At 51.4% G+C, this 11,698-nt stretch overlaps 3 protein-coding genes across 5 annotated transcripts; 2 read left to right on the plus strand and 1 right to left on the minus strand.

Moving 5' to 3' along the window:
• Positions 1-443: 443 nt before the first annotated feature.
• Positions 444-972, minus strand: LOC121168628 (histone H2A type 2-A). 2 transcript variants are annotated; one of them, XM_040998912.1, is made up of 2 exons: positions 848-972; positions 444-742 (listed from the first exon to the last, which is right to left on the minus strand). In XM_040998912.1, exons 1-2 carry the CDS (start codon positions 926-928, stop codon positions 536-538), a joined length of 288 nt encoding a protein of 95 aa, XP_040854846.1. In that variant the 5' UTR covers positions 929-972; the 3' UTR covers positions 444-535. The 2 variants fall into 2 exon arrangements, with proteins under 2 accessions (XP_040854846.1, XP_040854844.1); XM_040998910.1 differs by having other exon boundaries at positions 444-972.
• Positions 973-6,424: 5,452 nt separating this feature from the next.
• Positions 6,425-11,414, plus strand: LOC121168392 (histone H3). Its single transcript, XM_040998462.1, has 3 exons — positions 6,425-6,439; positions 10,229-10,244; positions 10,951-11,414. The coding sequence occupies exon 3, from the start codon at positions 10,955-10,957 to the stop codon at positions 11,363-11,365; it is 411 nt and encodes a 136-aa protein (XP_040854396.1). The 5' UTR covers positions 6,425-6,439; positions 10,229-10,244; positions 10,951-10,954; the 3' UTR covers positions 11,366-11,414.
• LOC121168393 (histone H2A type 2-A) lies at positions 9,529-10,057 on the plus strand. Of its 2 annotated transcripts, XM_040998466.1 has the most exons (2): positions 9,529-9,653; positions 9,759-10,057. In XM_040998466.1, the coding sequence occupies exons 1-2, from the start codon at positions 9,573-9,575 to the stop codon at positions 9,963-9,965; spliced, it is 288 nt and encodes a 95-aa protein (XP_040854400.1). In that variant the 5' UTR covers positions 9,529-9,572; the 3' UTR covers positions 9,966-10,057. The 2 variants fall into 2 exon arrangements, with proteins under 2 accessions (XP_040854400.1, XP_040854399.1); XM_040998465.1 differs by having other exon boundaries at positions 9,529-10,057.
• Positions 11,415-11,698: the final 284 nt, after the last annotated feature.

The following is an 11,698-nucleotide window of genomic DNA, read 5'->3' on the forward strand; positions in this document are numbered from 1 at the left end:
GGCACCTAACGCCTGCTGGCACAGCCGAGGGCCCGTCCGGGGTCTCCGGCGGCCCGACCCACACCCACTCACGATCTTTCCATATGCTGGACACGCCCCCTCGAGTCCCACCCCCAGCGCAGAGCAGTCTACCGGATGGTGCTGGGGGTCGGTGCACGAGGCAGTCACGCACTGGGAAAACACACACTACACACTTCATGTCGGGTATCTACCTAGGCTGCATCACCTGGGTGCAACTGCGAGCTGACCTGAGGACAATCGGCCAAACTCCCCTCCTGCATCTGCGACGCAGAAAACGCGCCGAAACGGGAGCCCCACATGCCAAGATGTCAACAACCGCCCTTCTCTTCCCTTCCCACTCCCCGTCCCGGGCTGGGTCTGCCGGCTACCCGTAATGGTGGTGGGGGTGGTGCAACCGACACGCAAGAATGACTTTGCTGGCGACCACGTGCACAACTCTTTATACGACAGGGTGGGTGGCTCTGAAAAGAGCCTTTGGTTTTGCCGAGACCACAGCAGGCGGCGCCGGGCGGACTCACTTGCCCTTGGCCTTATGGTGGCTCTCCGTCTTCTTGGGCAGCAGCACGGCCTGGATGTTGGGCAGCACGCCGCCCTGCGCGATCGTCACCTTGCCCAGCAGCTTGTTGAGCTCCTCGTCGTTGCGGATGGCCAGCTGCAGGTGGCGCGGGATGATGCGCGTCTTCTTGTTGTCGCGCGCCGCGTTGCCCGCCAGCTCCAGGATCTCGGCCGTCAGGTACTCGAGCACCGCCGCCATGTACACCGGCGCGCCCGCGCCCACGCGCTCCGCGTAGTTGCCCTTGCGCAGCAGCCGGTGCACACGGCCCACCGGGAACTGCAGCCCGGCGCGCGACGACCGCGACTTGGCCTTGGCGCGGGCCTTGCCCCCCTGCTTGCCGCGACCCGACATCACAGCCACGATTACAACGCACACACACACACACAGCGAAACACACCCTCGCCCGCCGCCCGGCCGCTTCACCCTTTTATACCCACGGCGCCGATCGCCCACCGAGCGCCGCGATTGGCCGCCGCGCGGCCTCGCCCTCGTGGCCAATGGGACGGCTCGCCCAGCATCCGCTCATTTGCATCCTCGCGCTGGCTCGCCAGTCCCGCGCGGCCTGCTCCGAGCTCGGGCTGCGCTGCCCTTCCCCGCCGCCCTTCCCCGCTGCCCGCTGCCCGCCGCCCTTCCCCGCAGGACGCTGTGCTGCTGCTGCGCTCGCGCTGCTCACTTCGCCCGAGCCGACCAGGTTCGCTCCGGCGCCCAAAAAGACATCCTTCTGAGAAAACCCTCATAACGGCATAAATTGGACATCAAGAAGCACTAGTGCAGCCGCAAAGAGAGCTAATCCATGTATGTGTACAAATTACACAAGCAGGTGCATGGCACACCTGCATTTTGTCCACTGGAGAAGGTTATGATTATGTTTAGAAGTTAGCAATAGTGTTTAGAGCAATGACTCAGCTGGCCTGTACTCCCGCTGCAAGCGGCTGCCATGCTATATTTGCACAGGTTTCTCCACTTTCTATCAGCTCTCTGCTTATTGGTTAGGAAAGCAGTGGTGAAAGGCCCAAAGCCTTGGGACCCTGTGCTCATCAAGGAAGCTCCTGGCTCCTTGTTTCAACGGATAGAAGATCTTTTTCTCAGTAAAATCTGTCTTTCCAATGAAAATAAGCCAAAATATGTATCATCTAACATTCAGAGACAGCCACAGGATGTTTAATGAATAAATGACATGTCAATATAGCCGTCTGGGAACCAATATATTAATGGGTCAAATTAGAGGAAGAGAGCCAGTGTACCTGTATTTCCCTATAAACATCAGGCTTTTTTTCCTTACCAATATATTTTTAAAAGATTTATTCATTTTTATTGCAAAGTCAGATATACAAAAAGGAGAGACAGAAAGGAAGATATTCCATCCGTTGATTCACCCAAGTGACTGCAACGGCTGGTGCTGCGCCCATCGGATGCTAGGAACCAGGAACTTCCTTCAGGTTTCCCACGGGGGTGCAGGATCCCAAGGCTTTTGGCCGTCCTTCACTGCTTTCCCAGGCCACAAGCAGGGAGCTGGATGGAGAGTGTAGCTGCTGGGATTAGAACCGGTCCCATATGGGATCTGAGCGCGGTCAAGGTGAGGACATTAGCCACTAGACCACCGCGCTGGGCCCTCTCACCAATGTTCCTACCACTGTGAGAAGCAAACTGATCCATTGTTCTGGTTCTCAGTAGTTGTTTGTATTGCTTCCCACAACAAGATGACACCTGACACACAATATGCCTGGCGACTAGAAGTAAGCAGACCTGGAGAATTCCCCTTGCACACATCTGCATCCTAGTGTGTTAGAAAAGTGATGCAGAAAATGGGGAACCAAGTGTTGGGGAAGTGCAGCAGAAACAAAACGGAGTGAACTTAGCCATAGTGAATTTGTTACAGATAAATCAAGCAGGTGTCCATCTGCCCAGGCGGTGATGGTGTAACCTTTTGGTAAAGGGCCCACCCCTTTCTGTGGCTGGCATCCTGGGGGTTTTTAGGGGTGGGAGAATTCCAAACAAATGGTTGAGTTTGTGGGGAGGATTGGACTTGTTTTCCAGGGGATTTCAACCTTGACAAATATTGCTCCCCGGGGCAAGGAAATGCGGGAGACTGGAGTGGGAGCAGATTAAATCGGCCTTTTGAAATGTAATATTCAGAACATCTGGTGGGAGACTCTATTCACTATCCAAGGGCATAAGATGCAAACTTCGGCCCTTGTGTCCTTCGTGGTAGAGGACTGGGGAAGTGGAAGGGTGGTGTAAGAAAGGAGATGAAGCAAAGAAATGTGTCACAATCAGGGGGTGATATGTTCTATGAAACAAAGCATAATATGAATCAGAAGGCAATGGGAGGCCTCACCAGTTAGCATTTGATCTGAGACTTCAGGATAAGTTAATGAGAGAAATGATATTCTGGGAACAGAAAATACCCCAAAGACCTGAGGGAGATGCAGATTGGGTGAGTCTGAGCAGTAAGCAAGATGCTCAGTGAGCAAAAGAACAATTTGCAGATATAATTGAGCTTCGTAGGCTACTGCAATGCTCTGATTTCATCTGGGTGTTCTTAACAATTTCTCTGGGATTCTACTAACAACTGGTTTGGATGTGGGAAGGGGGTGCCTTCCTTCACTGTTGGTGGAAGTGTAGACTAGTACAGCCACTATGGAAGTCAGTTTGGAGAATGAACCACTATGCAGAGTGCTAAGAGACTTGAAAATACATCTGCCATGTTACCCAGCTATCCCATTGCTAGAAATATATCCTAAGAAAATGAGATCTGCATGAGAAAGGCATCTGTATTCCTGTATTTACAGTAGCACAACGTACAATAGCAAAGTCATGGAAACAACCAGATGCCCATCAAAATAGGAGTGGATAAAGAAACCATGGTACAGCTACTCAATGGAATACTCAGCCATTAAAAATAAATGAGGGCCCAGCAGCGTGGCCTAGTGGCTAAAGTCCTCGCCTTGAATGCGCCGGGATCCCACATGAGCGCCAGTTCTAATCCCGGCAGCTCCACTTCCCATCCAGCTCCCTGCTTGTGGCCTGGGAAAGCAGTCAAGGTCGGCCCAATGCTTTGGGACCCTGCATCCATGTGGGAGACCCAGAAGAAGTTCCTGGCTCCTGGCTTCAGATCGGCATAGCATTGGCCGTTGCGCTCACTTGGGGAGTGAATCATCGGACAGAATATCTTCCTTTCTGTCTCTCCTCCTCTCTGTATATCTGACTTTCCAATAAATAAATAAATCTTTAAAAAATAAATAAATGAAACCCTGCCATTTGCAACCAATGGTTCCAACTAGAGACCATTGTACTCAGTGAAATAAGTCAATCCCAAAAGAATAAATATATTTTCTCTGATATAAGGCAACCTTCATGCAAAATATAAGAACAATACCCCTTTCAATACTGTTTTGTCGCATTTCATGGATTTTGATTTTTTGGTTTTAATTTCTTCCAAGTGGTTTTTTTTTCTCTTATTAAATTCTTCACTGACTCATATATTATACAGTAGCATCATTTTCTCCAGGAATATGTTTTAATTTTCTTTTTCATTTCTTCAGCAACACATTGGTCATTCAGTAGTATGTTATTTAACTTCATGACACTGTAAAATTAACTTTCTTCCTGTTGTTGATTTTGCTTTATGGCTTTTCATTTAAGGGAATGTATTGTAACTGTGTACTAGAGGCAATCATATCCAGATGTGAAGATGCAATGCAAATCAAAGATGAATTCCCAATGAAACTGTTAACTACATCATGACAACAGAGCGCTGGACTGCCTGCCATTGTCCATACCCACAATGTCAGAATACACTTAAGTAGCAGAATGACAGACTTTTGACTGCTTATGAAGGACTATATCATTGTAATAAAATAGGGGAAATCAGTGGAATTTGCAGAGGGGGCAAAGGAAATTCCAGAGCCTATGGAATTGTATCATAATAAAATTTCTGTGGGACTGTGTTGAAAGCTAGCAGAAAAGCAAGTGTAGAAACATAAAGAATAGGAAGGAGGCCACAGGAACAGAATTCAGGAGCGAGCCCGGTGGTAGCAGCAGAGATGGGGAGAAGTTGAGTTTTGAGTGTTTTAAATGAAGTTGACAAATTGAATTTTGCATAGGACACAAAGAGAAATGAAGGACTGAGACTTGGAAGGGGCTGCAATTCACTGAATCAGAGGTGGTTTGGAGACCAGTAACACAGACTTCTGGTACCCATTACGAGGCAAAGTTGGATATATGAAAATCTGGAACTGGGACTTTTGACATCTGATGTCAGCCTAATTGGTCTTTGTGAATTTTTCAACCTTTCTTTGATGGAGTGCACCCACCTACAAGTTGACTGACAATGAACATCCTGGAAACGGAGTTTGCTGGTCCCACTCTTTTGACCTCCTCTCCTGCCATTCCAATTAATTGGATGTGGAAATCGGCTGACCATAGGCTCCTCGTATGCATCTCTCCCCTTTTGCCTCCCACGCCATTCAAGCTGACAGTGAGGAAAATGGCTCGGGAAAAACCCCTGACTTTCCCTGCTCAGTGCAGTGGCTCCTGACACTGCTGTCAGCAAGCTTGGGCAATAAAAATTCCTCCTAAAATCGTACATGCAGGTCCAGTGTGATCTTTCACACTCTGCAACTTTTCAGTGTACTTGGGAATGGAATGGAAGCATCCTCATATGCTTTGTATGTTGAAATTCTGTCAGGCGATTCCTGTATTACTTATTGCCAATGTGACAAAAATGTCTGATTACAATCTTACCAAGTTTTTCCAGTTTTTATTTTGAAACTTGCAAACCTCCAGAAAAATACTAAATAACATAGCATGTAGCTGTTAAAAATAAAGATATAAAAATAAAGATACTCTTCCACTAACTATAATATCCTACCTGTACCTAACATTTAATATGGATTCAATATATTAACTGATACATAATCCATATTTCTCCAATTATTCCCCCCCCAAAAGTTCCTATACCATTGTGGCATTACTATGGTAATTACAATGTAATTACATTACATTGTGGCTGTTATAATAAATTATTGTAGTTTAAAACAATCTGCATTGCCTTATAGTTCTGGAAGGTGAACGCACAAGGCTGGTCTCACTAAGTGGAAATCAAGGTTGCGCTCTCTCCAGGAGCTCTGGGAGAATCTATTTACTAGTTGAGGGAGAAAGAAGTTTGTAGTTTATGATCTGCCTCGAAGCCATCCTGAGCCATCTTCAACTCCGGCTTGATGTCACCGCTCTGCTGCCATAATAAAAATTTCGCAGTTCTGCATAACCTGGTGATAACTGTTGGGAGCTGAAATGAATCCCATCAAAAAATGGTTGAAATCTAACCTCCAGTGTGTCAGACTGTTGCCTTGTACCCTTAGAACAAGTCCTGGCAGTCTAGCTAAAGTAGAACAGATAGCTTTCCAGGCAGACAGCCATGCGCGATGGGGGTTGGGGCACTACAAAGCAAGGAACAAGGAGCCCCTGAAGCCTCTGACACTGAAAGGACAAGCAACTTTCTTTTTTCTTTCCTTTCTTTCTTTCTTTCTTTCATTTATGTTTATTGGAAAGTAAAATATACAGACAGGAGGAGAGGCAGAGAAGAAGAACTTCCATCCGCTGGTTCACTCCCCAAGCAGCCACAACGACCAGAGCTGAGCCAAGCCAAAGCCAGGAGCCTCCAGCCTCTTCTGGGTCTCCCATGTGGATATAAGATCCCAAGGCTTTGGTACCGTACTCTACTGCTTTCCCAGGACACAAGCAGGGAGCTGGATGGAAAGCAGGTCCATCAGGATTAAACCCAGCACCCCTATGGGATCCCAGTGGGTGCAAGACAAGTCCTTAAGCATTAGGCTACAGTGCCAGGCCCCTGAGGAGCAAGTTTCTTGAGGCTCTGGAGGGAGCAGGGCCTTGTCAGCACCTTGGCTGCACAACTCTGGCCTCCAGAACAAAGGAGAGAATAACTTTCTATCGTTTTAAGCCAACCGATCTTTGTGCCATTTTGTTTCATTAAACCTGGAAAATACAAGAACTAAAGTTTGTGATAGAATTACAGTTTTAAATTTTTAAACAACGTTCCATCTCTTTTAAATGTTAAGATTGATATAAATGAGTATATTTTACATTTGTCACGATACAGATTCAGAAACACAGGGTTCCTCCCATCCCTTCCTCTAAACCTCCTTATTTTTTCCCAAATTATTACAATATCATATTCATTCACCTCACAGTAGGAAATTTAACTTTTTTTTTAAAGATTTATTTTTTATTATTTTTCTCATTGGAAAGGCAGATATACAGAGAGGAGAGACAGAGAAGAAGATCTTCCGTCCAATGATTCACTCCCCAAGTGCATGCAATGGTCGATGCTATGCCGATCCGAAGCCAGGAGCCTCTTCCGGGTCTCCCACGCGGGTGCAGGTTCCCAAAGCCTTGGGCTGTCCTCTGCTGCTTTCCCAGGCCACAGGCAGGGAGCTGGAAGGGAAGCGGGGCTGCCGGGATTAGAAGCGGGGCCCATATGGGATCCCGGGCGTGCAAGGTGAGGACCTTAACCACTTGCGCCACCGCACCGGGCCCGGAAATTTAACTTTATAATATAGAAAAGTATTATAAAATAGCAAGCAGAGGGAAAGCAACACAAAAATGGAAATCTTACTCAGGAATATAGATGTATACTGCACACAGCAGTTCATTTCCAGTAGGCTAATCTCTGTTACAGTGGTTACCTTTTTTTTTAAAAGAATTATTTTTATTGCAAAGGCAGATTTACAAAAAAGAGGGGCAGGGAAAAAATATTCCTTGTGCTGGCTAACTCCCCAAATGGCTGCACCAGCTGAAGCTGAGCCAGTCTAAAGCCTAGAGCCAGGAGTTCCTTCAGGGTCTGCCATGTGAGATCAGGGTCCCAAGGCTTTGGGCCATCCTCCTCTGCTTTCCCAGGCCACAAGCAGGGAGCTGGATGGGAAGTGGAGGAGCTGGGACACAAAGGTGCATTCAGATGGAATGCTGGCACTTAAAAGGAGCCAACTGAGTAGTCAATTGCTCCATAAGGCAAGTCTCCCATATGGGATCCTGGCATGTTCAAAGCGAGGACTTTAGCCACTAGGCCATGCCGCCAGGCCCAAGCTTTTTAAATTTTTTGAGATCTTTCAATGCAGAAGCTCCATGATCACCTTCCATATAGAGAACTAATTTTATTCCTGAAATATTCTAATACTCGGACTGCTAAGTGCATGTTAGTAAGAACGCTATCCGAAGTTTAGAGTCATAGCAGGCTCCACATTGGGTTGAACTGGCTCCATCCTCTCATCTCCCCCATTCCTATCCCAAATTTGCCCTTTTTATTTGATCTATTATCATCCTTGCCTTCATAGCCACATCATTCCATCTTGCTGCTACCTCTTGAAACCAAACTTCTTTGCTAAAGTTTCATTCTACTCTCATATTCATTTACTCCTCCAATTTCTGAAGTATTAATTATGAACTAGATTGATCTAGATTCCTAAACTGGTCACAGCAGTGGATAGGCTGAGAGGGCATTTAAATCAATCAGCTTTCTGAGCAATGCATGTTGAAGCACCACCGTAGGAAGAGAGTAATTATACCAAATGCTACCTGAAATAGCCAAAAATACGCAGGACAGGATTATCATGCACTGCCACAACTCATAACAGGGACGCGGGGAAGTGACGTGACACCCCTTTCCCAGTTGTGTTGCTGCTCAGTTAGTGCTTCAAGGCAGACTGGTGCTGCTTGCACTGAGACTTAGACACAACACTCAACGCCACACCTCCGCCCGCCTCCCAGAGCTGCATCCTAACGGACAAACCAAGAATCGGCTTCTCGTGTCAACATTCAAAACCTCAGCAACGCCTGTTGATCCACTGGCAAAGAACCATCCACACATCTGTCTCCATCACTTCTCTAAAATTCAACAAGGTCTAGTTGAGCCAGTAGTTCTCAGGAAGCACCATGTAAATGAGAAGGCTTAACACAAAATATCACAATCTTGAGTTTTTTTATTCTCTTTTTCCTAGACCACTTTCTTTATTACCTAGCTTTATTCGGGTTGCTGGAACAAATCAGCGTTTCACTACCTTGTGCCTAAGACAACACACGTTTTCAACAGCCTTTCAAGCAAACCATATCATACAACGATGCTTCCACCAACCAAGACACAGCTATCAACTTCATGCAATCTCTATTTTGAGCCAAGCAGCAACAGGCTTCAAAATAGGTCCGAGAGGGGCCAGGTGCGATAGCATAACGGTTATGGTCCTACCTTGACCCGCCAGGGTCCCATATGGACGTCGGTTCTAATCCCGGGGGACCAGCTTCCCATCCAGCTCCCTGCCTGTAGCCTAGGAAAGTCGAAGACTATGGGATCCTGAACCGGCTTACCTAAGAGACCTGGAGGAGGACTCTGGCTTTGGGTTGGCTCAGCTCCAGCCTGGGGAGTGAACCACTGGACGGAAGATCTTCCTTCCTGTCTCTCCTCCCTGTATATCCGCCTTTCCACTTAAAATAAATAAATCTTAAAAGAGCCTTACGAAAAAATATTCATGCGCAGGAGGCGGGTGGCTCTGAACCAAGATTGATTTGTAGAAGGAAACTTGGAACTGGAATACCGAGTGAGGCTTTTGTTAGAGGGATGTCTTTTTGGGCGCCGGAGCGAACCTGGTCGGCTCGGGCGAAGTGAGCAGCGCGAGCGCAGCAGCAGCACAGCGTCCTGCGGGGAAGGGCGGCGGGCAGCGGGCAGCGGGGAAGGGCGGCGGGGAAGGGCAGCGCAGCCCGAGCTCGGAGCAGGCCGCGCGGGACTGGCGAGCCAGCGCGAGGATGCAAATGAGCGGATGCTGGGCGAGCCGTCCCATTGGCCACGAGGGCGAGGCCGCGCGGCGGCCAATCGCGGCGCTCGGTGGGCGATCGGCGCCGTGGGTATAAAAGGGTGAAGCGGCCGGGCGGCGGGCGAGGGTGTGTTTCGCTGTGTGTGTGTGTGCGCGTTGTACTCGTGGCTGTGATGTCGGGTCGCGGCAAGCAGGGGGGCAAGGCCCGCGCCAAGGCCAAGTCGCGGTCGTCGCGCGCCGGGCTGCAGTTCCCGGTGGGCCGTGTGCACCGGCTGCTGCGCAAGGGCAACTACGCGGAGCGCGTGGGCGCGGGCGCGCCGGTGTACATGGCGGCGGTGCTCGAGTACCTGACGGCCGAGATCCTGGAGCTGGCGGGCAACGCGGCGCGCGACAACAAGAAGACGCGCATCATCCCGCGCCACCTGCAGCTGGCCATCCGCAACGACGAGGAGCTCAACAAGCTGCTGGGCAAGGTGACGATCGCGCAGGGCGGCGTGCTGCCCAACATCCAGGCCGTGCTGCTGCCCAAGAAGACGGAGAGCCACCATAAGGCCAAGGGCAAGTGAGTCCGCCCGGCGCCGCCTGCTGTGGTCTCGGCAAAACCAAAGGCTCTTTTCAGAGCCACCCACCCTGTCGTATAAAGAGTTGTGCACGTGGTCGCCAGCAAAGTCATTCTTGCGTGTCGGTTGCACCACCCCCACCACCATTACGGGTAGCCGGCAGACCCAGCCCGGGACGGGGAGTGGGAAGGGAAGAGAAGGGCGGTTGTTGACATCTTGGCATGTGGGGCTCCCGTTTCGGCGCGTTTTCTGCGTCGCAGATGCAGGAGGGGAGTTTGGCCGATTGTCCTCAGGTCAGCTCGCAGTTGCACCCAGGTGATGCAGCCTAGGTAGATACCCGACATGAAGTGTGTAGTGTGTGTTTTCCCAGTGCGTGACTGCCTCGTGCACCGACCCCCAGCACCATCCGGTAGACTGCTCTGCGCTGGGGGTGGGACTCGAGGGGGCGTGTCCAGCATATGGAAAGATCGTGAGTGGGTGTGGGTCGGGCCGCCGGAGACCCCGGACGGGCCCTCGGCTGTGCCAGCAGGCGTTAGGTGCCTGCCGAGGGCACTTGGGGCGCGGGCTCCCCCGGGAGAGGTTCCGGAGGGGAGTGGCCGACGGAAAGCCGGGCTCAGCTCCCTGGTCCTGGGCCTGGGGGTTGCGGGGATGCGGGGAGGCGGGATGGCGGGGCGGGGCGAGTGCCGGTCCGGCGCGTGGCAGAGGGGGCGGCCGCGCAGGAGCCGGGGTGACGAGGGTCGCGCGGGGGCCTGGCAACGGACCTCCCTTCCCGGGGCGGGGCCGCCTCTTCCCCGGAAACGAGGAAAACTTGTGTCCAACGGGAGAGGCCGAGGCGGGCGACGTCACGGCCAATGAGCGGTGAGCGCGCGGACTTTGAAGTTCCCTGCCCGCCCAATCGCGGGGAGACTGCGGCTATAAAGGCGGCGTTGGGGTTGGGGCCGGCGTGGTGTTTCCCGCTCGGTGTCGTTGTGTGTTGGCGTTTTGTGTGTAGCAGCATGGCCCGCACGAAGCAGACGGCCCGCAAGTCGACGGGCGGCAAGGCCCCGCGCAAGCAGCTGGCCACCAAGGCGGCCCGCAAGAGCGCGCCGGCCACGGGCGGCGTCAAGAAGCCGCACCGCTACCGGCCGGGCACGGTGGCGCTGCGCGAGATCCGGCGCTACCAGAAGTCGACGGAGCTGCTGATCCGCAAGCTGCCGTTCCAGCGGCTGGTGCGCGAGATCGCGCAGGACTTCAAGACGGACCTGCGCTTCCAGAGCTCGGCCGTGATGGCGCTGCAGGAGGCGAGCGAGGCGTACCTGGTGGGCCTGTTCGAGGACACGAACCTGTGCGCCATCCACGCCAAGCGCGTCACCATCATGCCCAAGGACATCCAGCTGGCGCGCCGCATCCGCGGGGAGCGCGCCTGAGCGGCGTGCGCCCTGGTCAGCTTCCCGGCTTTGTCATCAGGCACAAAAGGCTCTTTTCAGAGCCACCCACATCGTTCCTGAAAAGCAGCTGTTCCGCTCGGCGGCGGTGGCGTCGCGTGTTGGTGTGGGAGGGTCTCGGGGTTTTTTAGTTCCTGTAGGGCTTCTAATGACCAGGTGGCCGTGGTTGTGCAAACGTGGTTTCTATTGTGCGTCTCAGTTCCTAAAATGGCGGTGTTGTAACCAAGTGGGTCTAGTTGGGCCGCTCTGCTTGCGGCTGGAGTGCTAACGGCTGTGATGGCGGCGCTAGAGCTGCAACGGTTCCGGCTGGGCGCT

Source organism: Ochotona curzoniae, unplaced genomic scaffold (genome assembly GCF_017591425.1).
Source record: "Ochotona curzoniae isolate NIBS_2020 unplaced genomic scaffold, NIBS_Ocur_1.0 scaffold_1037, whole genome shotgun sequence".
NCBI classification, from domain to species: Eukaryota; Metazoa; Chordata; class Mammalia; order Lagomorpha; family Ochotonidae; genus Ochotona; species Ochotona curzoniae.